This window comes from Meles meles, chromosome 20 (assembly GCF_922984935.1).
Source record: "Meles meles chromosome 20, mMelMel3.1 paternal haplotype, whole genome shotgun sequence".
NCBI lineage: Eukaryota > Metazoa > Chordata > Mammalia > Carnivora > Mustelidae > Meles > Meles meles.
Genome location: NC_060085.1, coordinates 21,931,752 through 21,957,190, shown reverse-complemented (window position 1 = coordinate 21,957,190; position 25,439 = coordinate 21,931,752). Strand labels below are relative to the sequence as shown.

General features: G+C 39.5%; 1 protein-coding gene across 14 annotated transcripts in view; it reads left to right on the top strand.

Moving 5' to 3' along the window:
- PBRM1 (polybromo 1) overlaps positions 1–25,439 on the top strand; it is a 131,815-nt gene that overhangs the window by 39,883 nt on the left and 66,493 nt on the right. For 8 of the 14 annotated variants that reach the window (XM_045991658.1, XM_045991656.1, XM_045991665.1 and 5 more), the window contains 6 exons: positions 5,852–6,065; positions 10,905–11,046; positions 12,160–12,257; positions 14,318–14,362; positions 21,513–21,789; positions 23,823–23,928. In XM_045991658.1, the coding sequence (XP_045847614.1) occupies positions 5,852–6,065; positions 10,905–11,046; positions 12,160–12,257; positions 14,318–14,362; positions 21,513–21,789; positions 23,823–23,928 (882 nt within the window). The remainder of the gene's footprint in view (positions 1–5,851; positions 6,066–10,904; positions 11,047–12,159; positions 12,258–14,317; positions 14,363–21,512; positions 21,790–23,822; positions 23,929–25,439) is intronic. The other 6 variants (XM_045991669.1, XM_045991668.1, XM_045991664.1 and 3 more) reach the window with 1 other exon arrangement.

The window sequence follows — 25,439 nt, the reverse complement described above, 5'->3', positions numbered from 1 at the left end:
GTCAGTTTTTGGAGTACATGCTGTTTTGTTGGGTTTTGACTGCACTCTTTGGTTGGCCAACTTATCAAAACCTTATTTTGTGTGATATCTTGTATCTAAGTAAATAAATACTTCTATAAGAACAATTGGTTTACTAGCCTTAGCAGATCCTGGTTCAAGCGTATAATGATAAATAGTGAGTACTAGTGACGCCATCGAGAAACCCGAAGGAGACATTCATACCATCTTACATTTCCAGGTCACTGGCTTATATTTTCAGTAGGCTGTCATTTCTTCCTGGCTAGAGCTTCTGATTTAAAGATAATGTTTAAAAAAAAAAAAAAAAGAAAAAGATGTAAATTACAATCAGAGCACCATAGTCAGTTGTCATTAAACAAGTTCAACGCAGGGCATTGGGCAATAAAATCCATGTAAAAGTACAGTATCTATTAAATAGCAAAGAACAGCTGTAGAGGTATTTTGATTTCATTGTCTCTGTCTGCAGTGTACTATAATGTTCTATTTTATTACAGACAATTTTTATATGTACAGATAAAATTTATTTCATGAAATTACTCTGGCCTCCTGTCAGATTTCATAATCAAGCATGAGAACAGATTTTTCCACCTGTGTGTCTTATTTTCTACTAAATTTTGCATAGAAGGTTCAAAATTACTGTAGACTACATATCAGAGTGTAGATGTAATTTTTTGACACTCATCCACAGAATTTCTTTTTAACTTAAATCAAGTCGTATTATCAGAAATTGAAGGAAAATTTGTTTTTATTAGCTTTGATTTTCACTGGTTATAAAAGTGACACACATGTTATGTTTAGGTTTCCTTCTAACATTTGGTTACTTCATTAACCCTCTAAGTAGCATGACAAATTGAAGGAAGACCCCCCTAAAAAGCATTTATTGTTTGTTTGGTTTTTTTTCTAATAAATAGTACTAGCGTTCTTCTTTAGTAACCTTAGCTACTAGAGTACCTGCCAGTCAGCTTTGTATGTAGTAGATCTTTCAGGCTGCTCTGCACAGCTATTTACCCTTGATTTAGCCAAGATTCTAATCTATTTGGTTTCTACTTCCTGCTGCTGGAAACAACTTAGGGGTAAGATACAGTTAAAATAGCAAAGAAGGGATAACTGATGATCTTGGAGGGACAGATAAGAGCCCATGGAAAGACGGCATAAGAATTCAGAACCCCCCCCCCCCCAAAATTCAGAAAGTGTGGCCTGTGTTCTTGAGGTGATTTGTTTTAGAGACCAACCACTTTATGTAGCTTGGAGGGGGGCGCCGCAGGGCGGGTAGAGAAGAGGCCCACTTGTAGTCACTCTAAGAATAGAAATGGGGTGAGGGGTAGAATCAGAAAAACAGATCAACCTTTCAGTCCTCCTCCACAAAAACAAAATAAGAAAAGAAGGCAAAAAGAAACAGAGAAAGTGGGACAAGTGGAAAGTATAAAGTTGAGAGAGACAACTCCAAAAATTATATCAGAAATCACATCAGTGTTAATGACCCAAATTTGCCAATTATAACAGTTTTAGATTTTTTTTTAATCAGGTTGTATGCTGATTGCAAGAGACACATCTGAAATGTCAAAATACAGGAAAGTTTAATGTAAAAGGACGGAGAAAGATACACAGGGCAAATAATAACCAAAGGATAGTTACATTGACTTCTGATAGAATGAACTTTTAAACAGAAAGCATTACCAAGGATAAAAAGGATTCACCTCATAATGATAAAAGGTTTATTTCAGCAGGAAGATAAATTACAAAACTCAAAATACATAAAACAACCAGATAGAAGATGGCAGAGAAAGTGAAAACATTGCCCTAGAGTGGGAGTTTACTGCTTTCCATTGCTAGATAAGCAGCCAGAAAACCAGTGAAGACGATGATTTGAATACACAGTGCTTATTTCTCACCAGATTTTTTGCTTCCTCTTGCTGCAAAAACAAATTACTATAAGCTTGGTTTGGTGGCTTAAAATAACACGAATGTATTCTCTTTGATTCTGGAGGTCAGAAGTCTAAAGTCAAGTTGTTGGCAGACCAGTGTTCCTCTGGAGGCTCTGGGTGATAAACCATTCCCTCTCCTTTTCTAATTTCTAGAAGCTACCTGTATGCCTTGGCTAATGGCTCCTTCCTCTCTATTCAAAATGTAGCACTCCCAGTCTCTCTCTGTCATCTTGTCTCCTTTCTCCTTTGACCTTGCCTGCCTCTTATTATAAGGACCCTTGCAATTACATTTAGTGCTCAGAGTTTAATCCAGGATAATCTCCCAAGTTCAGGATCCTTAACTTAATCATATCTGCAAAGTCTCTTTTGCCATATAAGGTAATATTCACAGTTTTGTGGATTAGGACTTGGATATATTGGGGGTAACTATTCAGCTAACACAATATGGATACAAACAGGCAAGTATTCCTCTAATTCTTGTGGAACAATCACAGATATTAATCATGTACTTAGCCATGAAACAAATTTCAACCAATTTAAAAGTTGGGTATTTTACAGATATATTTCTGACCATAATACAGCTATGGCAAACACCTAATCTTTAAAAGGTAAAGTTAAAAACCCAAACACTCTGGAAATATAAAAGTCTCCAAATGCTTGGGTTTCTCTTTTTTAAAAGGAAAAGTTATAATAGGAATTTAATTACCTGAGATTGAACAATAGCAATAATGAAAACAGTATATATCAAAACAGTGGGGACAAAGCTAAAGCTGTACTTTGGAGAGAAGGTTAGGTCTGAATGTGTCTATTTTTTTTTTTTAAAGATTTTATTTATTTATTTGAAAGACAGATCACAAGTAGGCAGAGAGGCAGGCAGAGAGAGAGAGAGGGAGAAGCAAGCTCCCTGCCGAGCAGAGAGCCCGATGCGGGACTCCATCCCAGGACCCCGGGATCATGACCTGAGCCGAAGGCAGAGGCTTTAACCCTCTGAGCCACCCAGGTGCCCCTGAATGTGTCTATTTAGAAAAGCAACTGAAAGTCAATGAACTAGGGACTCCCAGGTGGCTCAGTGGGCTAAGCATCTGCCGTCAGCTCAGGTCCTAGGATTGAGCCCCACATCAGGCTCTCTGCTCTTCAGCGACTCTGCTTCTCCCTCTCCTTCTCCCTCTGATCTCTCTCACTCTCACTCTCAGTTAAAAAAAAAAAAAAGTAGAACTAATAAACATCTAACATAAGTAAATAAGAGGATAAAAGCAGAGACATTAGAAGAAAAGGTAAGAAAGCTAAGAGCAGAAATGAATTTGTTAGAAAGGAAAGCTATGGTAGAAAAGAACAATAAAGTCAGAGTTTTTCTGTTAAAACTCTTAATAAAATAGGCAAATCTGTGGTGAGACTGTCAAGAAAGAAACAGAAAGGGGCGCCTGGGTGGTTCTGTTGTTAAGTGTCTGCCTTCCGCTCAGGTCGTGATCCCATCGTCCTGGGATCGAGCCCCACGTCAGGCTCCCTGCTCAGCGGGAAGCCTGCTTCTCCCTCTCCCACTCCCCCTGCTTGTGTTCCCTCTCTCACTGTCTCTCTCTGTCAAATAGTGAGTAAAATCTTAAAAAAACAAACAAACCAGAAAAAAACCCAGAAGGCACAAATCATACGAAGAGAAAAAGGGAGCATACAGATTAAAAAGAATGTATGAACAGCTTTAAGCAGACAAATTTGAACATTTAGATGAAATGGGCAAATTCCTAGAAAGTGATAAATGCCTAAAACTGATTCAAGAATAAAAAGATTGATTAGTTTTATCATTACTAAAGAAATTAAAATATTAGTTACAAATCTTTCCCCATGGAAAACACAAGGCCAGGGGTGCCTGGGTGGCTCAGTGGGTTAGAGCCTCTGCCTTCGGCTTGGGTCATCATCCCAGGGTCCTGGGATCGAGCCCCACATCGGGCTCTCTGCTCAGTGGGAGCCTGTTTCCTCCTCTCCCTCTGCCTGCCTCTGCTTACTTGTGATCTCTGTCAAATCAATCAATCAATCAATCAATCAATCAAATCTTTAAAACACACACACACACACACACGGCCAAACATTTGAGGAATAGAATATATACAAAGTCCTGCAGAGAATGGGAAAAAAACTCCCTATTTCATTCTATAAAAAATGATAGAACCTAGATACCGAAACTCAACAAAAATAAACACACTGTATCTAGCAGGGTGTATAAAAAATAATGCATGATAACACAGTTGGATTATTCCAGGAATACTAGGTCATTTCAGCATTAGATTAAGTAAAAGTATCATTCACTGTGTTAATACTTTAAGAGAGAGAGTAAAGCTATATTATTGGCTCAGCAGATGCATTTGATAAATGCTTCAATTCCTAGTTATCATGAAAACTTAAGAAATTAGTAATAGAAGGGGATTTTTCCTAACTTGGTAAAAAACACTTGTTTTTAGTGGAGAAATACTTGTGGCATTCCTGTTACCAGAAGTAAAAATGTTGTTACCACTTTTGGTCAAGGTACTAGCCAGCTGACTGTGACAACAATGAAGGAGTAAGAATCAGAAGAGAAGGTTTATAAGGATTGCAATTGAAAGATTGTTGTGTGTTTTCTTTGTTTTTTAGTTTTTTCCTCAGAAAATTATTGGAATTAATAAGAATAATTAGGAATTAATAAGAATAGGAATAATTAGGAATTAATAAGAATAAGACTTGGAATAATAAGGATTATAAGGTGCTAGATATAAGATCGTTATACAAAAATCTGTTTCATTTCTGGAATCAGCCACAAAGAGAAAATATAATCTTTAAAAGATACAGTGTACAGTAGCGACAAAACATCTGTATAAATCCAGCTAAATATGTGCAAGCTTTTTATGGAGAAGATCAGCAGTAGTAGGGACAGAAAACTACTTACAGATCCTCTCTCTGCTTCTGGCTCCATGACTAGATCCAAATCCTCTCTCAACTCTCCTGAGTTTGGTGCCTGTCCGTCTCTTACACTATAACTAAGTACTTACCAAATGATTGTCATTCTTACCCAGGAGCAGTGGTGACTTTGATTATGCAGATCCGTCAAAAAAAACTTGAACTATGGTCCTTATACACTGTTGAAAAATTTAGGGGAATAATGTATTTTGTTTTTCTATAAAAATGATTACATTTTATTTTGGTGTTTTTGTGATTAGCTGCTACTTAAAATTCTCTCGATAAGCGAAGAAATCATTCTTAAGGGATGCTATAGATCAGTGGGGCAAAATCACAGAGACTTAAAGCAAAGCCAGATCTACCAATATCAACCAGATATCAGTATATATTTATACTACCCTGAACTACATGCTACTGCGTTAGTTCTGAGATCTGTATGTATATGGCTACTTGATCCTTTTCTTGGCCAAACAAGGCAGCAGGGAGTCTCTATAGAAGGCACATTTAGGGAGGGGTGCCTGGGTGGCTTGGTCGTTGGGCATCTGTCTTCGACTCGGGTCCTGATCCCGTGTCTTGATCCGGTCTTGGGATCGAGCATCAAATTGGGCTCCCTGCTCAGTGGGAGGCCTGCTTCTCCCTCTCCCACTCCCCCTGCTTGTGTTCCCTCTCTAGCTATGTCTCTCTCTGTCAAATAAATACATAAAATGTTTAAAAAATAAAAAGGCACATTTAAAGAGAGAAACTATTTTGTAACTTTTAAAAAACAGTATAATGTTTTCTGTGTAACACTTTATTCTGTTTCTGTGTAACATTTCTCTAAGTAAATATACAGTTATATTAAGCACTACTAACAGCGTCTTTAATGACAGCTGGAAACTCTTCTTTTAAAATAAGTTTTCTCAAACATATAAATCTTACTTTGGAAGGTCGTTAAAAGAGCTTTATTTTAAAATGTTCTTTTTTCCCCTTTTTTGTCTTTTTTTTAGCTGCACGTTACGAAGAAGGAGAATCGGAAGCAGAGAGCATTACTTCATTTATGGATGTTTCAAATCCTTTTTATCAGCTTTACGACACAGTTAGGAGTTGTCGGAATAACCAAGGGCAGCTAATAGCTGAACCTTTTTTCCATTTGCCTTCAAAGAAAAAATACCCTGATTATTATCAGCAAATTAAAATGCCTATATCCCTACAACAGATCAGGTAAGATGCCTTTTACATTACTCGATAGAAATCCATTTTCTTGTGGTTGAGCCTGCACGTGTATCTCCTTACTAAAATGGATAAAGATATTAAAGGTAAAAATATTTTCACATGTCTAGAGTATGTTTTGAATATCACTTTTATGTGAAAACTGAGAAATAAATTTGATTAAATACAAATATTATTTATACTGTAATAGAGTCAAGGCAAATAAAAACATGAAAGGCATTTATTTGTGTGTCAGATTATAGACTATAGAATCATGCAGCTCAGAACTTAACTGTTCATTTTCTTACAACTGAGTGAAGCACAAAAATCTTTCTGCTTATACTTTTTATTGATTTTTTAAAATTATTGGTATTTTAAATACAACAGTTAAACTCTATTTAAATTTTTATCTAAAGTTGAACCCAGAATAAGCATAGGCAGCTCTTTGGGACTTGATTAGCTGAAACAGTACCTGAAAGATAGCTCATCTTGGTTTCCCTTTTCTGTTTAAAACAATCATTGGGGGTTGCCTGGCTGGCTCAATCAGTAGAGCTTGGGACTCTAGATCTCAGGGTCATGAGTTCAAGCCTCACACTGGACAAGCAGCCTACAATCAATCAATAAAACAAACAAACAAACAAATGTTGGGAATTCAGATAGAATACTGAAACCCCACCGCATCATCATTAAAAATAATAGGAAATAAGTAATACCATAACTCTCACAGTGCGGGTTAGGTTTTACCATATACTCAGAGGTGACAAGGTAAAAATATATCATAACTGGGCAAAATTAGAGTAGACTGGTATTTATCAGGACAGATAAATAACCTTTCAAATAGCAATTAAAATTCTTATACTCGCTGGATTCTAGAAAATGAGATTGCTAACAACGTATGTTTCATGGGTTTGCATTTATAACTTCTGTTTTCATCATTTGATCAGTAAAATTTATGGTGTTTTTACTTAATGCAAACTTAGGAGGTTTTGTACCCAAATAGGATACAGAAAGTCAGTTTACTTGATCCTCTTAAAATAACATGGAAATTAAAGCTGCCATTCATTAAAAAAAATAGCTTGGAAATTTGTCTTTTATACTCTTTGCCTTGGAAAAGATAATGACAGTCTTATAGGTGTTGAGAGATTCCCTTTTAACTCAACAATTTTTTTTTAAAGATTTCATTTATTTATTTGACAGGTAGATACAGATAGCAAGAGAGAGAACACAAGCGGAGGGAGTGGGAGAGGGAGAAGCAGGCTTCCCACTGAATGGGGATCCTGGTGTTGGACCTTGATCCCAGGAGCCTGGAATCATGACCTGAGCTGAAGGCAGATGCCTGACTGCTGAGCCACCCAGTCACCCCATTAACTCAACAGTTTTTGTCTTTAGTTTCTTTTCTCCCTCAGCCTTTTTTAGTCTAAATAATGCGTTTAGTGTAAAGGAAGACATATTCTCAGCCAACTCAAACACCTGCCTACAACCTTCTTCTAAGTTAGAATTTTCTTTTTTTTTTCTTTTTAAAAAGATTTTATTTATTTATTTGACAGAGAGACATAGATCACAAGCAGGCAGAGAGGCAGGCAGAGAGAGAGGGAGAAGCAGGCTTCCTGCTGAGCAGAGAGCCTGATGCGGGACTTGATCCCAAGACTGAGATCATGACCTGAGCAGAAGGCAGAGGCTTAACCCACTGAGCCACCCAGGCACCCTAAGTTAGAATTTTCTAACAGAAACCTTGCTTGGTTAAGTCAGTAATTCTACACCTTTCCCCCTTTTTAAACTTATTTCCTGACAGTTGTCTGGCACACACGTAGAGAAGTGTGAGGAACAGAAATAACTGAGGCTTAGTTGGTAGCACACTAGAGTTTTGAAGGGTCAGCTCTTAGCGTGACTAATCTACCTTGTTTCCAGGGACACATGGCCAGTGCTACCTGACAGGACCTGTCCTTCCATTGTCTCTGCCTCAGAGCAATGTGAAAATCTACAGCAGTGCTGCCCAGTAGAACTTTCTATGATGGTGGAAATGTTTTCTGTGCCCCGTCCAATATGTTAGCCAATAGTCACACGTGACTATTGAGCACTTGAGATGTGGCTGGTACAACTAAGGAACTAGATTTTAAATTTTATTTCATTTAAAAAGCCACATGTGGCTAGTGGCTAATGTTATTATACGGTACAGTCCTAGGAAGATTCTTTGGCAGAAAGATGATAGTTGAGTGTCATCAAAAGCAACAAAAATAGGGGCGCCTGGGTGGCACAGTCAGTTAAGAATCCAGCTCTTTGTTTCAGCTCAGGTCATGATCTCAGGGTCCTGGGATCAAGCCCAGGAAGGAGTCTACTTAGGACTCTCTTGTCTCTCTGCCCCTTGCCCGACAAGCACACATGCTCTCTCACTCTCTTTCTCTCTCTAAAATAAATAAATCATTTTAAAAAGGGTAACAGAAATGAAAGAGTTGGGCAGGAGCTAGACAGTGTGGCCCAAATGCTACCTTCCACTGTGCTGGGGCTTGTCATCCCCATCTTTTATTTCCCTTTGTGCCTATCCTGTCCCCCTCTAATTTTGGTGGACATCAGTCTGATAAATATCTGCACATTTATTATAGATTGTCATTTACAAGTTTGACTTCCACGTCTGTTCTTTGTGGGGATTGAGAATAGTCAGCACATTCCTCTCAGAGTAATTACTCTCAGAGTTGGCAGGAGTACATCTGAGGCTGTAATTTAAATGCTAAGTGCTAGCCACGTAGGCTGGTACTGAGAGCTGAGTTTATGCGTGGTTGTTTGCTCCACCCCCAAGGTGTTGTCTGACATTCATGTCTTTCTAAGCAGTTCGTGGAATCTGCGTGTAGTGTGCAAGTAGTTCAGTCAAAAGATTTAAAAGTCTATCCTGTGTGCATACAGAGTTAGGGCAAACTGACTCTTCACTTTGTGTAAATGTATAAGGGACATGGGGCACTTGGGTGGCTCAGGTGGTTAGGCATCTGACTCTTGATTTCAGCTCAGGTCATGATCTCAGGGTTGTGGGATCAAGCCCTGCACGGGCTCCCCACTCAGCAGGGAGTCTGCTTGAGAGGTCTCTCTCTCCCCACCCCTGCTCTTTTCCCCTGTGTGCATTCCCATGCACACTCTCTCTCAAATGAATAAATAAATCTTTTTTTTTTTTACCATTTTATTTATTTTTTCAGCGTAACAGTATTCATTGTTTTTGCACAACACCCAGTGCTCCATGCAAAACGTGCCCTCCCTATTACCCACCACCTGTTCCCCCAACCTCCCACCTCTGACCCTTCAAAACCCTCAGGTTGTTTTTCAGAGTCCATAGTCTCTTATGGTTCACCTCCCCTTCCAAATTTTTTTTTTTTTATAAACATGTAATGTATTTTTATCCCCAGGGGTACAGGTCTGTGAATCGCCAGGTTTACACACTTCACAGCACTCACGATAGCACATACCCTCCCCAATGTCCATAACCCCCTCCCCCTCTCCCAATCCCACCTCCCCCCAGCAACCCCCAGTTTGTTTTGTGAGATTAAGAGTCATTTATGGTTTGTCTCCCTCCCAATCCCATCTTGTTTCATTTGTTCTCCTATCCCCCTAACCCCCCATGTTGCTTCTCCATGTCCTCATATCAGGGAGGTCATATGATAGTTGTCTTTCTCCGATGGACTTATTTCACTAAGCATGATACCCTCTAGTTCCATCCACGTCGTCGCAAATGGCAAGATTTCAGCCATCAAAAGAAATGAAATCTTTTTTTTTTTTAAGATTTTTTTTATTTATTTGACAGACAGAGATCACAAGTAGGAGGCAGAGAGGCAGGCAGAGAGAGGAGGAAGCAGGCTCCCCCATGAGCAGAGAGCCTGATGCGGGGCTCGATCCCAGGGCCCTGAGATCATGACCCAAGCCGAAGGCAGAGGCTTTAACCCACTGAACCACCCAGGTGCCCCAGAATAAATAAATCTTTTTAAACAAAATGTAGGGATGCCTGAGTGGCATAGTCACTTAAGCATCTGACTCTTGGTTTCGGCTCAGGTCATAATCTCAGGATCTTGGGATTGTATCCCAGGTCAGGCTCTGTGCTCAGTGCAGTTTGCTTGAGAATCTCTCTCACTCTGCCCCTCATCTTCATGCTCTGTGTCTCTCTCTCTAAAATAATAAATACATAAATCTTTAAAGTAAAATGTATAAAGAACTTTATGAGAGTTGGTATTAACAACAGCCATAGTGTCTGAAAGATATCAGAATTCTTAAGACTTTTACGTAAAATAAGTAATGTCAATTTAAGCCATCATAATTAGTTGCAGATATTTGTATTAGAAGAAAAGTAGTCAGTGGGCCTAATGTATCTGCCTCTCATTTGCCATCTTAAGACCTTTTCATTATACATAAATATATATCCCCTTTCATGGTGTTGTGAGTACCTTCTCTTCTCATTAACCTTCATAAACTGGAATGGCCTCTTATCAGAAGTGGCCAGATCACCATGGTTCTTCATTAAGGTATCTTAAAACCTCCGTGATTTTTCTTTTTTCTTCCTGGGGTTTGCATGTTAACCACTAACAGAGATTTTCTATTAGGATTTTTGCTAATATATGTGCTTTGTAATTGACCACCTTGGCACGTAGGTTCTCTTGTTTCTTATAGTGTTTCTGGATTTCCAGGTAGACTGTCATACTGCCTAAATACAATGGTGCTTTTGTCTCCTTTCTGTCTTGAAGGTAGATGGGCCTCTCATCAGTATCACAAGTAAAGAGGTCAACTAGTGCGTGTTAGGATTTTTGTACTGAACTTTCAGTAGGTATATTTTATCATTTTCATAATGGTAAATTGTAGCCCTGTGTTTGTCTTTCACAGAACAAAGCTAAAGAACCAAGAATATGAAACTTTAGATCATTTGGAGTGTGATCTGAATTTAATGTTTGAAAATGCCAAACGCTATAATGTTCCCAATTCAGCCATCTACAAGCGAGTTCTGAAGTTGCAGCAGGTCATGCAGGTATGATCCCCTGGATTTGCTTAGCTGTGGTGCAGACGACTAGAATAATCCCACAGACTGGGAGTGTGTGCTTTTACGATGTGTGATTTCTCCCAGTAGTATCACATCATTTATTTCAACCACAAGTACTGCTGAGTATTTTTTTTAGAGTTGTCAGGAACATGTAGAGTAGGAATAATAATTTAGACTGGGCTAACCTTGTGAGTGGAAGAAGCAGGGATTTGTGCGTGGGAAGTAATTTTAGGGCTTCAGGAAATTTCCCTCCAGTCGCAGATGATACCCTATCATGTAGATTTTATTTCTTTGGTTCTAGACTTGCGTCTGTTAAGGTAGCAAAATTGGTCCTAGGTAAAGGTAACTAATCATTGTACAGTGTCCAGGAATTTATTAGATCCTTTCTGAGAACACGTCTTAGTGGGCATGGGAAGTCATGGGTGATCTAGGCGTTTTGAAGAAAGGCAGAGATATGAAATACAAATTGTGTCTGTCAGTTTTGAGTAGAATCTTTCTTGAAAAAGAATCCCAGAGCAAGGAAGCAACAAAAGAATTTTGGATCCCCTGGAGAATCTTCGTTCTGTGTAATTGATCCTGGCCTCGGTGCTGCACATTTCATGTATTTCCTTTCGGCACTGCGCGCGCATTCCCTAAGTCTGCAGCGGTTGGACTTTCAGCTCTTTGGCAGAAGATCTTTAAAAATGCATGTGTTGAAAGTAGATCTTCTTTCACCTCTCGCATTAAACCTTCTTCTTAACCACAGCATTGCTGAAGGAGTCCAAGGCACCAAAAACTGTCTTTAGTTGGCTTCACCTAAAAATGGCAGGACACTCCTACAACTTGCCTCAGTGCTTTGAACAAGCCAGTGCCCTTGTAGTCTGGTACTTGAGCTAGTGTTGCGTCCTCAATCTGCCAGATCCAGTTTTTAACCTACTTTTCTACAGGCCGTGCAGACTTTTGTCAGACCGGGTTATTGAAAATGTTTACTCTCTAATTCTGCGCATCTTACATGTGGTTGTATTTCTCTAAGAGAATCTGGTATGTCTAGCTGTTTAATATTCATATATTCTGGGAGCATTCAGCAGGAGAGCTTGACTCCCAGGGTCTGCTCTGTTTCAGGCAAAGAAGAAGGAGCTTGCTAGGAGGGACGACATTGAGGATGGAGACAGCATGATTTCTTCAGCCACCTCTGATGCTGGTAGTGCCAAAAGAAAAAGGTACATATTTTTCACATAGATGGAGACATCTATTTTTCTATTATTTTGTTTTTGATAAGTGCAGAAAAATGTGTCTTTAAGCTGTCAGGTATGAATTTGCTTACAAGCTCTAATTATTTGCTAACGGATCTTCTGTTAGAATTCATTTGTGAATTGTATGATCAGCACTGCTGTTGGTGCAAGTGCTGGAATGGCTGTAGACCGCAAGGACGAAAGTGACAGCTCCTTACAGGGCTCGGCAAAGCATGTTACTCTTTTGGCTATCTGGGCCATTTTGCTTTAATGTGGCATTTCAGGAGAGCCACTTGAATCTCATTTAGGTAATTTCTACGTGGTGAATTGCAAAAAAATTCAGTACTATTACTACAGTGAAGTAAGTCGCTGATACTCTCAAATCTTTGGTTTTCCTTATTAATCTGATCTTTATTTGCCATGTTAAGGATTGTCAGATTGTAAACTACCAAGTCATAACTTCTTGTAGTTGATAAAATGCTAAGCTAGTTGTTTGGTTTTTCTCTCTTTCTCATGTTTCTCTGAACTTCCGTCACCCTTCCTTTCTCTCATGGGTTCTATGGAAGGGCTCTTCACTGTCAGACTCTGAAGCTGGACTCCTATAAAGAATCCTGCAAGAGCGACTCTTTTGTCTATGCCTCCCACACAGAGTTTCTCTGGCTCGATCTTTGCCGAATACCATATGCTCCCTCAGCCTTAACTGTCTCACCACCTTTGTAGCAGCAGTCACTCCAGGGAGGACACCACAAACAAGAAATAAGCTAATCACTAATAGTGGGGGCAGATCCAGAGTTGAATGAAGAAGTCACAAGTAACATTAAGAGATCCACTGAGAGCAGAGGCTTTTAAAAAGTGGTTTACAAAAGAGAAGCTATCCCATCTTCACCTCTTACAAATAGCATTTGGGAAAACTTTTTTAGCTTTGGGAGTAACTGCTATGCTATGCCATGGTAACGAAATTGATTGGTGTACCCTGAGATGTGAGTCTCCTCCATTACTGGCCTATGAATTTCATCCTTCCAAGTTCTTAATTCCTTGTTATACCAGGGACAACGGAGGAAAAATGTGAAACCAGATCAGAAACATCAAGTCAAGGACATCTTTGAGTGTAATTATATAACTACTACAGCATCACCTGTGTTTTCCAGATCAGTCACCCATCAAAGATAAAAACTTCTAAGGCAAAAGAAGGTAATGGAGGCAAAGTGATGGTACAGTTAGTGCCAACACCGAATGGAAAGAGATCTGAAACTAGTTGAGTGTTACAGCTGTTCTGAGGAAGCGTTAGCCCAGGCCGGATCCTGAATGACCTCTCTGTCTCTGTGGCTTATAGTTGGTGGGACAACCCAAGTAAAATCACAGGAGTTATTGCTCTAAAACCTCCCACAAAAAGAAAACAGAAGCATTATATTGTTGAATTCATAAAACCCTCCTTCAGATAAGACGTCTCTGTGAACAGGTTTCCTAGGAAGTGAAAAACACAAATAAGAGAAGAACAAATTTAAATCATAGCTAAAGCAATAAAAGAACATACCTGGTTTTTAAATACAGGCATGAGTAGACAGTAAGAGGTTGAGAGAAGCGAGTCCTACGCTTTGAACTGTGTCAAAGAAAGAAATGTTAACGAGCCTTTTAGGAGGTAGCTCGTTATGTTACGAGGTTTTGCTAATGAGAAATAGACTTTTCGGGAATTTAGGCAAACACAGCTGCCTAGTCAGCTTGTCCGGTGAAGTCAGGGTCAGGTTTTCTAAGTACCACTTGACTTCTCAATACTGTGTATGATTTTATCTTTGCCTAATTTTTTTATAATATCAAAAAGTGAAAAAATATATGTTCTCTTCAATCTGGGAGTAGTCTTCTCCCCCACCCCTTTGCCCAAACATCTACCTGCTGTTTTCCTGTTAAAATGTTCCAAGTATTCTTAATATCTTTTATCCTTTGGATTGGATAAGCCTCTTTTTTCTCAACCATATTTGGTTTATACATGACCCTCCAATGTTGCTTGTTTTGTTTCTCTTTACATGTAATGTTTGTTTCTGCTTTCCCAGGAACACTCTTGACAGTGAGATGTTGGGTCTCAGGAGGCTCTCCAGGTGTGCAGTCCTTTTTTATGCATAAACGTATTTTTAAAAGTATAACTTCCGTGACATGGTCTGTACTGATTAGGTGAAAAGTGAAGTCTCAAGCATGTGAAATAAGTTTTTATTTGGGTGCCAGTTTGTTTTATGAGTAAAGAAAGCAGTATAGTTGAGAAGTACAGTTGGTAGAATAAATTCGGGATTAGTTCACCTCGATATGTTCTGAAGCCTCGATTTGTTGCTAGCTTTGTCAGCAGCCACAAGCCCTCTCACCAGTCATTGTGGTTGTGCTTGTGCAACAGAAGGTGGCTGAGAATATGACAATGTCGCCAGTGTCCAGAGGCTGGCAGATGCTGGTACCCTTTCAGGGATGTCTCTTACACATGGGGTGGGGGTAGAAGGATCAAAACCAGTGCTGACAGTCCAAGTGAAGTCAGCCTGGGTTGGCACCTGTGCATTGGGTTAGGGCCTCTCGAGCATGAATACATTCATCAGTCTCCGATCTTGCCCATGTTTTATTTCTTTGAAAGCATCCATTCTTTTGCATGCCACTTTTGATTTTCAAATTATGAGTTGCCTTGTTACAGTCCTAGTCCTCATTGTGTGGTGCTTTTATTTTCACCTTAGCCTTCTGGCGTTCATGGAGTGTCAATTGCTTACAGAACACCAGACTCCACTGTTACAGGCCATAAAGGAAAATGTTTAGGCGTCACCTCTATGTGCCAGGAACTTACTTGCCAGGAAGCAAGGCAGGTTGAAAACAAATGAAATTGTGTGGGAGCAGTGTCTTAGAATAATTGCACAAGGTACACAGTTGCATAGTTTTATAGAACTACATGCATGACTGCCCAAAAAGCTCTAGGAAACAGGATTTCCCTATCACGCTTTTCTTTGCGGTTTAGATGTTCTAAAGTTATCTGCATTTTGCTCCCATAGGCAGTCTACTCTACAAAATTACTGTGTTACCATTATCTTCCTAATATTTTCCTTAAGAAAAATGTTCTTAAATCACAAATTTAAGAAAAAGACCATGGGTTATATTTCTCTTACATCATTCATAGTGTGGATGGCACTAACTCTGGGTAGTAGTAGAAATAGAAATCTGGGGCATTTAGAGTAGTATTATAACCCCAAGCTCTAGAACCTAACTCCCCAAGTTCAAATCTTAGTTATTCTAATTAGGTCTGTGATCTGAGCCTTACTTCAGTTTCTTCATCTGAAAAAAGAGTTGGTAACTGTACCTACTTAAGGTCATCATGAGGACCTGGGTGGTTGATGTGTTTAAAGCCCTTAGAACTGGGCCTAGATGCAGTTAGTACTCAATAAATGCAACTCTGATTATTTTCTGGAAGTAGTTCCTGTTGACGTTAAGGCTCGGGAGATTTCATTTTGTTTGTAGTCCATTGTTACTAGTCTGGGAAAGTAATTAGAAAAGATTTATTATTTATTAAAAGATTTTTCTTTTTTTAAAGATTTTATTTATTTATTTGACAGAGAGAGATCACAAGTAGATAGAGAGGCAGGCAGAGAGAGAGGAGGTGGGGAAGCAGGCTCCCTGCTGAGCAGAGAGCCCGATGCGGGACTCGATCTCAGGACCCCGAGATCATGACCTGAGCCGAAAGCAGCGGCTTAACCCACTGAGCCACCCAGGCGCCCATATTAAAAGATTTTTCTTATTAAAAGGTTTTATTCCGGGGCGCCTGGGTGGCTCAGTGGATTAGGCCACTGCCTTCAGCTCAGGTCATGATCTCAGGGTCCTGGGATCGAGCCCCGCATCGGGCTCTCTGCTCCGCGGGGAGCCTGCTTCCTCCTCTCTCTCTGCCTGCCTCTCTACCTACTTGTGATCTCTCTCTCTGTCAAATAAATAAATAAAAATTAAAAAAAAAAAAGGTTTTATTCCTTGTAGACTTGAAGATGCAGTGAATGTAGCAAACCTTGTAAAGGAGAGAACCTTTGGGTTTATTTAGCTTAACAGCAGACACCACTGAAACTCTAAGACCAGGGAGTTAAATGCTGGGAGATCTGGGAGCCTATAACAGGGTAGAGAGGCCCAGAGAGGCCCATGGTAAGTGCTGACTTTTGGGAAAGGGAAGGACATCATAAAAGCAGCCTGGTGATTATCAGCTGATTCAAGTCTTAGTTCTAATTGCTCACTTTGTGACCTTGGGTATTGGCTTGACCCCTGTAATCCTCCAGTTTTTCCAACTGCAAAGTTGGGATAGTAAATGTACCTGGTTCTTAGAGCTTGAGGATTAAATGAGGTCACACATACAGTGCTTTACTAGCCCAGCCCCTGGCACGTGGAAGAAGTGTTAGCTATAACCATAAATGGGAATTTTGTGTGTATATATGCAAATGTGAATACATATAATAATAAGTGATAGCTTCAGAGGAAATATAATGTTAAGGACGTTTGAGAATATAGTCAGCCACAAAGTATGAGGTTAAAGACTAACACTATGGCATAAAAAATTTAAAGGAAAGATCAGATCCAGAAGGGCTGTGGAGGTTCCTCTAAAACTTGGTGATAAGCTAAGAGAAGCAAAAAGTGACAGTGATTGCAGTGGTTCAAGCTGGGTTGGGAGTCAGGAGGATGGTGGTAGTGCTGGCCCTGGAAAATCTGATTCAGAACACAGCCTCTTCCAGCTTCTAAGCTTTGCGCGAGTCAGAGAAAGCACCCATTTCTCAAAACACTTCCATTTGTTGGAATTGCTGTAGTATAATGATTTTGTTAGCACAGAACATGTCGTGGCCTGTCTTCTGTAAAATTCTAGAACTGCATATTTATTGTAACAAAGTCTATTTTTGAATTGGTGTCCCCTTTTAAATGTGGCCCACATAAGTACACAATGATAAACAGCCCTGGTTTTTAACTCCCTTAAGATACATTTTACTGCAGGGGCGCCTGGGTGGCTCAGTGGGTTAAAGCCTCTGCCTTCAGCTCAGGTCACGATCCCAGGGTCTTGGGATCCAGCCCCACATTGGACTCTGCTCAGCGGGGAGCCTGCTTACTCCTCTCTCTCTGCCTGCCTCTCTGCCTACTTGTGATCTCTGTCAAATAAATAAATAAAATCTTAAAAAAAAAAAAAGATACATTTTACTGCAGTGTGTTTAAAGGTGCTGATTAAAAAGAGAAGAATGAGGAGCGCCTGGGTGGCTCAGTGGGTTAAGCCGCTGCCTTCGGCTCAGGTCATGATCTCAGGGTCCTGGGATCGAGTCCCGCATCGGGCTCTCTGCTCAGCAGGGGGCCTGCTTCCCTCTCTCTCTCTGCCTGCCTCTCTGCCTACTTGTGATCTCTTTCTGTCAAGTAAATAAATAAAATCTTTAAAAAAAAGAAAAAGAGAGAAGAATGAGTATGCCAGTTACAAGGTCCGAGATTAATGCACTTTTCCCAAAATGGGAAGGAGTAAACAATCAACTTACAGTTAGTGGTCTAAGAGAGGAGGACAGATAAGAGACATAGAGGGGTTCTAAGAAGTATCTGAAAAACAAAGTGACATTGAAAACAGTAAACAGAAAGTACAAATTAGGGGAATATGGTTTTTGTCTTTTTGTAATTTTTTTCTCATTTCAGAAAGTATTTGAAGTTGCTTTCAAAAGCCACAGCTATAATAAAGTTCAGCATCCATATTGGCAAAAGATAAAGCAAATACACTAACCACCCAAGCTAATATAGTTATTATAGAAGAGTATGAAATTTAACTCAGTTTTTTCTGATAGATTAAAACTAATGGGCCAGTAGTTCTCAGTGTCAAAAGCAATATAAGGATCAGGAAAGATGTCAAAAAGTAACAAAACTGGGTTTGTTCAGAGAAGGTTGTAAGTGACTCAGACAACAAAACTTTTGCTTGCCTTTGAGGATAGAAACCAGTTACACAAGACTGGTAAAGAGTGAATGATACAAATAGGGAGAGGATACGATTGGTAATGAAAATCCTAAAACAGTACATTTCAGTTATTAGAGTAGTCTCCTAAATAAATTCAGTCTCTTAAATAAATTCAGATTTCACATTTTTTTAAAAAGATTTTATTTATTTATTCATGAGAGAGAAGGGCAGAAGCAAAGGGAGAAGCAGGCTCCCCAAGGAGCAAGGAGCCCAATGTGGGATTCAATCCTAGGACCCTGGGATCATAACCTGAGCTGAAGGCAGACACAACCATCTGAGCTACCCAGGCATCTGGATTTCATTTTTTTTTTTTTTTTTTAAGATTTATTTGAGAGAGAGAGAGAGCACAAGCAGGGGGAGGGCCAGAGGGAGAGACAGACTCTCCGTTGAGTAGGGAGCCCAATGGAATAGGGAGTAGAAGCCCAGGTGCCCCGAGATTTCACATTTTGGATATGTCCCATTCAAAGCTGCTTGGTCTCAGAGTTATCCCACTCTCCTTTTACTTTATTGGCGTTCTCCCTAAAATTCAGTAAAAAAGCTTTCCCTCCTCTTTTAAAAACTCATAAAAATCTGTGCTAGAGGGGTGCCTGGGTGGCTCTGTTGAGTGTCTGCTTTCAGCTCAGGCCATGATCCCAGGGTCCTCAGATTGAGCCCCGCGTCGGGCTCGCTGCTCGATGGGAAGTCTGCGCCTTCTCCCATTCCCTCTGCTTGTGTTCCCTCTCTCACTTTGTCTCTCTGTCAAATAAATAAGATCTTAAAAAAAAAAAATCTGCCCTAGACCCACTCTCAAATTTGTATTTGTAGAGTATTTGTAGCTTCATCTAGAAAAGTCCAGTGATGATTGCAGGTGATATACTGGAAACAGGAAAGGAAGAGAGCTTACCTGGACCCAGAAAGAAACCTTGAATTGTTCTGCATGATATTCCTGGATTGAGGAGCAATTTCATTTTGAGTTGATTATTGGAGAGAGTTTTTTAAGCTCACAGGTTCAGAATGGGATTGCTGAGTTCATTTTGAAGTTTGACCCACAAAAGTAAGATCTGAAGAAACCATAATCATCTTTAGTTTTTGTTTGTTTGTTTTTTTAAGATTTTATGTATTTATTTGGCAAGAGAGAGCACAAGGAGAGCAGCAGGCAGAGGAAGAGAGAGAAGCAGGTTCCCCACTGAGTAGGGAGCCTCGTGTGGGGCTCAATCTCAGGATCCTGGGATCATGACCTGAGCCGAAGGCAGACACTTAACCAGCTGAGCCACCCAGGCGCCCCTTTAGTTGTTTTCAAGTTCTGTGATATCAAATTCAGATTCTGAAGTTTTTCTTTAGAGGCTCCCTGAAGGTTAATGTCATCTGTATTCTAATCTCTGCCCACATGTGGAGCTCTGTCCCAAGTTCCCCTTCTATTATCCCTTTACTGAGTCTTGGACTGAGAGGGCTCTTGCTCTCATACCATTGCACCCAGATGCCTCTTTGTGGAAATAGTTCGCAATGAATGAAACTTCTTCTAACATACCTAACAGTTACTTACTTGACATTGAGACCCAAAAATACTAAGAGGAGAAAATGGCGGAAATAATCCCAGAGCCACTTCCTGTGAAGGCACAGGAAACAGGTCTTTCTTTTCTTTTTCTCTCTTTTTTTTTTTTTTAAGATTTTATTTATCTATTTGACAGACAAGGGATCACAAGGAGGCAGAGAGGCAGGCAGAGAGAGAGGAAGAGGTGGAAGCAGACTCCCCACTGAGCAGAGAGCCCAGTGTAGGGCTCGATCCCAGGACCCCGAGATCATGGCCCAAGCCGAAGGCAGAGGCTTAACCCACTCTGCCATCCAGGTGCCCCCAGAGTCCTTTTTCCCTCCTAACTGAGCACTTTCAGGCTGTCTTAGCTCCATGATGCTTGGAAGATAGGCATTTGACACATTTTAAAAGTTTGACTTAAAGCTAGATATTTCTTTCCTCATCTGTTAATTATTCTTTTTGGGGGTTTTGTTTCTTTTTTTAAAAAAAAATATTTTGAACTTCAGAGAGAAAATATCTGGCCTTTGGCCTCTTTATGATCCAGCAGTAGAGTGAGTCACTAGACTAGGAGACCCATTTCGTAGGAGACCCATTCAGCCACATTGTTTGCTTCTGAAATGAACTTCCTTCTATTTACAAGATAGGAAACAGATAAAAAATATTTATCTCTAAGTACTACATTATACGACCTTATAAATGTTTATTGAATAGACATTAAGTCATAAATCATTTCTTTTTATTACCTCCCTGAGTATTCATCTGGAGACTGCAGGCTTGAGTCTGGCTAGAATTTATCATTGTTCTGAAAATATACCAATAGTGCCAGAAATCATGGAAAGATCATCTCTTCTAATAATTCACTGGAAAACTCACCTTGGGCAAGTCACTTATCCTTTCTGAGCCAGCTTCCTCAACAAATACTCCTATTTGTTAATACAGCCTATCTGTTCTCTTGGGCTCCTCTTTGCCTCGGGTTCTAATCTGTGGTCCCTTGACTTTGTTCCACACCATGCACATCTGTCGCTCAGCATCACAGCTCACTAGGAGAATCTGGAGAACAAGACAGGGACTCACATTCAAGGATGAAAATTATTCAGGAGCTCAGGTGAACCACAGAGTGTTTATTCCTTCTGCTAGGTTGGGATGTTGGCATCAAGCCCATGGAGCTGGAGGAAGCAGGGACTGATCTAGACCATATAAATGCAGCAGAGACTTGTACCCGCTGAGACTAGAAACTCTAGCCTTGCAGATAGCCTCCCTTTGGTTCCCGGTCACCAGGGTATGCAGGCGTCAGAATGGTTGTCTTAAGAGATGGTACATTCTCTTTGTGTGTGTTTGGTTTTAGTTTTCTGAAGTGAGGACTGTTAGTAACAGCAGGGAATCAGTAATTTTATTCCATTTTTGCTGTGTTCTTAAAAACAACAACAACAACAAAATATATTTCAACTGAAAACAGAATTTCATTTTCATTGGGTGTTAGAGAACATCTTTTTTTAGCATTGCATTTCATAAATATTCTAAACAGGTTTGTCTGGTGTTCATTGGCTGCTCCTGCCAGAATCATTATGTTTTAACTATTTGGAAATTCTCCTATATTTGCTTATAGCTGTCAGCATGTTTTCTGTGTTTGTTGCATATGTGATCAATAAATTGTAATCATTATGAAGCACCTTCCCACAAGATTAATTTTTCATTTCGTGTTCATCCCTACATGAAGAAAACTGAACCTCTTCTCATTTCTCCCCTTTTCTACCTCCCCCCTCAACAGTAAAAAGAACATAAGAAAGCAGCGAATGAAAATCTTATTCAATGTTGTTCTTGAAGCTCGTGAGCCAGGTTCAGGCAGAAGACTTTGTGATCTGTTTATGGTTAAACCATCCAAAAAGGACTATCCTGACTATTATAAAATCATATTGGAGCCAATGGACTTGAAAATAATTGAACATAACATCCGCAATGACAAGTATGCGGGGGAAGAGGGAATGATAGAAGACATGAAGCTGATGTTCCGGAATGCCAGGCACTACAATGAGGAGGGCTCCCAGGTAAGGGTATGGGGGAATCCTGGGGTGGGCACGTTTTCTTTTCAGTGTTGGTAGTATAATGCATTTTGAGAGACCGGATCTAGAGGCCTCACTTAGGTTGCTTTTCTCAGTGGTTAGCTTAATGCTTTGTCTTTTCTTAATTGTTAAAATGGCATTCATTACAAAGGTTAGAAGTTCATACTCTCTGTAAGCTGACATCCTAAATTTGAATCCTGCTCTTCCAGTCCCTGTGTGAGTTTCTTATATTCTTCCAAGCCACATTCTCCCCGTCTATGCCCTTGTGATACTGATAGTACTTGCGTCAGGGCCATTGTAGGATTTAAACAAGAGAGCATACGCAGAGCATGTAGCACCCAAATGAAAGCCAGCGACAGTAAAGTCTTTGCTCATTGTTACTACCAGCAATAGCCACACTTCTCTAGGGATAGTCCACAAAATGGTATGATTATATAAGAATCAGGATGTCCTCAGAAAGGCACCTCTAAGTAAATGATTTTCAGTTCTTTATCGGTGTAGCTATAATACATTCTCCCTTCTTTGATATTTTTCTGTTTCATATTCTGTATCTGTGTTTTTTATTGACGTATAATTGACATGTAACTAATAGTTTCAAGTGTACAACATAATGACTTGATATTTACACGTATTGCACTGTCATCCCAATAAGTCTAGTTAACATCTGTCACCTTGCATAGTTATAAACTTTTTTTCTTGTGATGACAATTTTTAAGATCTACTCTCTTAGCAACTTTCAAATATGCAGTACAGTATTAATAACTATAGTTATCAGGCTCTACACTATATCCTTGTAACTTATTTTATAATTAGAAGTTTGTGCTTTTTGACCCCCTTCATCCATTTCACACATTCCCTAACCTCTGTGTCTGACAACCACTGATCTGCTCTCTACCTGTGAGCCTAGGTTTTCTGTTTTTGGTTTTTGTTTTTTCAGAATGTAGAATGTATGTGAGATGATGCAGATTTGTCTTTCTCTGTCTGATTTATTTCAACTAGCATAATGCCCTCACGATCCATCCGTTTTGTCACAAATGGCAAGATTTCATTCTTTTTTTATGGCTAAATAATACTCTGTGTGTGTGTGTGTGTGTGTGTTTATCCATTCATCTATGGCTAAATAATACTGTGTGTGTGTGTGTGTGTGTTTATCCGTTCATCTATGGCTAAATAATACTGTGTGTGTGTGTGTGTGTGTGTGTGTGTGTGTGTGTGTGTTTATCCGTTCATCTATGAATGGACACTTAGGTTGCTTCCATGTCTTGTTTATGGTAATAATGCTGCAGTGAACATGGATGAGGGTGTATATATCTTTTAGAGTTTCCTTTATCTACTTTAAAATCTCCCAGAAATAAAGTAACTTTAAAATCATGTGTTTCCTTTCCTTTTGCTATTACAAAATAAAGTAGGCACTGAGGGTACTTGTGATCTAATTTTCTGTCATAGGGGGATGCAGCTGTAGGGGCCATTAGGTGACTAACTTTGTTTTTGGCTACGTATTACCACCCTTTTTCAGTCTTCAGAGAGAGTCTAACCAGGGATTGTTGCTTTTCACAGATCAGAGGCCAGATTGTGAATTCAGACTGATATTAAATCCCATTTAACAGCGTTTGAAGTATTGCTGTCCAACTATCATATACTTTTTCATTTTTATTTCCCATTGAGCTAAGTCTGCTACCTTGAGGGTCCAGTCGCAAGAGAGATTTGTGAAGAAAGCAACACATGTAATTATGTTTTAGAACTTCTGTAAAAACTTGCAGGGATTCTGCTGCAGTAGTTCTAAACTTTAGCATTCATGTCTACACATTAGAATCACCTAGAAAGCTGAAACAACAAACCATTTGAGGCTAAGGCCCACCCCGCAGAGATGCAATCTGATGGCTCTCTAGTGGTCTCAAGCTTTATGTCTAGTTCCCAACTAGGCTAACCTGTGTTTTTAAAACTTCTTTATAGATGAGTGTTCTACTTCAATAGGACATTTTTTAGAAAATAATTTTAAACATATTTATGGAATACAGGTGTACAACGACGCGCACATCCTGGAGAAGTTACTCAAGGATAAAAGGAAAGAGCTGGGCCCGCTGCCGGATGACGACGATGTGGCTTCTCCCAAACTCAAGCTGAGTAAGGCAGCCTCACGCTCGTTACTCAGTTCAGTCCGTCAAGGGCAGATCACTGACTCACTGAAATCATGTCTCATTAAGTGGTGAATGTGAACTCACTCTGGCAGGGAGTTTCCTTTCCTCCTCTGAAGCGCTCTCTGTATTTTAAATAGTTCAATTGTGGAACGTATTTGGGGAATAGATTATAAAGTCAGAGGTTTTGTTTACTCTCTAAATGCTGTGGCCATTTTGTAAAAATATTCAGTAGTAAGACTAGGTCTTTTTTTCTATCTCTTATGCCTGCAAGAGTGTAGTGGCAGATTTGGTTTTTTGTATGCTGAGTACTGGAATTAAAAGTGAATCCCAGCAGCAAATCTTAGACAGAATTTGAGAAGTTAGAGATGCTCAGCCACTGTACTGTAAGTTAACTCCTTTGTCTTTTGAGTGTGGTCTGTGGATGGTGATGTTATTAGAACTATGAGGAGAGAAAAGACAACAAAAGCAGTTAATAGCATTGAGCTAAACAAGACGTTTCTGCCTTATTTAAAATATGTAAATAAAATAAGTACCAAGCAAGTTATAATGGTATTGTCATATATTCTTTGGAACTATATTTGCTGAAAGGGAGAAAACAAACAGACCCTGCTTTTTTTTAATATGAATTGACTCTAAACTGAATATTGTAATAGTTTTGGGTATGGTTTATTGCTAAATGATGATTCCTTCTTCTTAAGGCATTTCTTAATCCTTCCTTGGAATTGTGAAAGCATGCAGGTTTGCAGAAATGTAAACCTTTTATTCTACTTTTTAGGGACACAGTGCCTTTTAAAAATAGAATTAATTCTAGGGGGCACCTGACTGCCTCAGTCAGTGGAGCATGCAACTCTTGATCTTGGGGTTGTGAGTTCAAGCCCCTCATGGGATATAGATACTACTTAAAAAAATTAAGGGGCACCTGGGTGGTTCAGTCAGTTGAGCATCTGAATTGGTTGCAGCTCAGGTCATGATCTTAAGGTCCTGGGATCAAACTTCATTGGGCTCTGTGCTCAGTGGGGGGTGTGGGGGGGTGTCTTCTTGAGATTCCAAAGTTCAGAAAAAGGAAATTTTAAGGTGTAATGTTGATCTTTTCATTTCTCTACTTTGTATTATGAAAAGTTTCAAATGTATATGAAGAATGGTACAACAAAGTCCTGTATGTACCAGTTACTCAGAATCTCTCAAGATCGTGCCATACTTCCTATATCCACTTTTTTCTCTCCTTTTTTGTTCTGAATTATTTTAAAGAAAATTCAGTGTCATTTCATTTCTACATAGTTCAGTGTGCATTTATGTATTTGCAGACATTTTCTTAAATAACCATGGAATCATTATTATACCTAGTAAAATTAGCAGTTTCTTGGTTTCATCTAATACCTGACACATTTTCAAATTTTACTGCTTATCTCACGAATGTATTTTTACAGTTGGTTTCTTCACATCAGGACCTAATTAAGTTCTGTATATTACATTTGATTGTTATGCCCTCTGTTCATA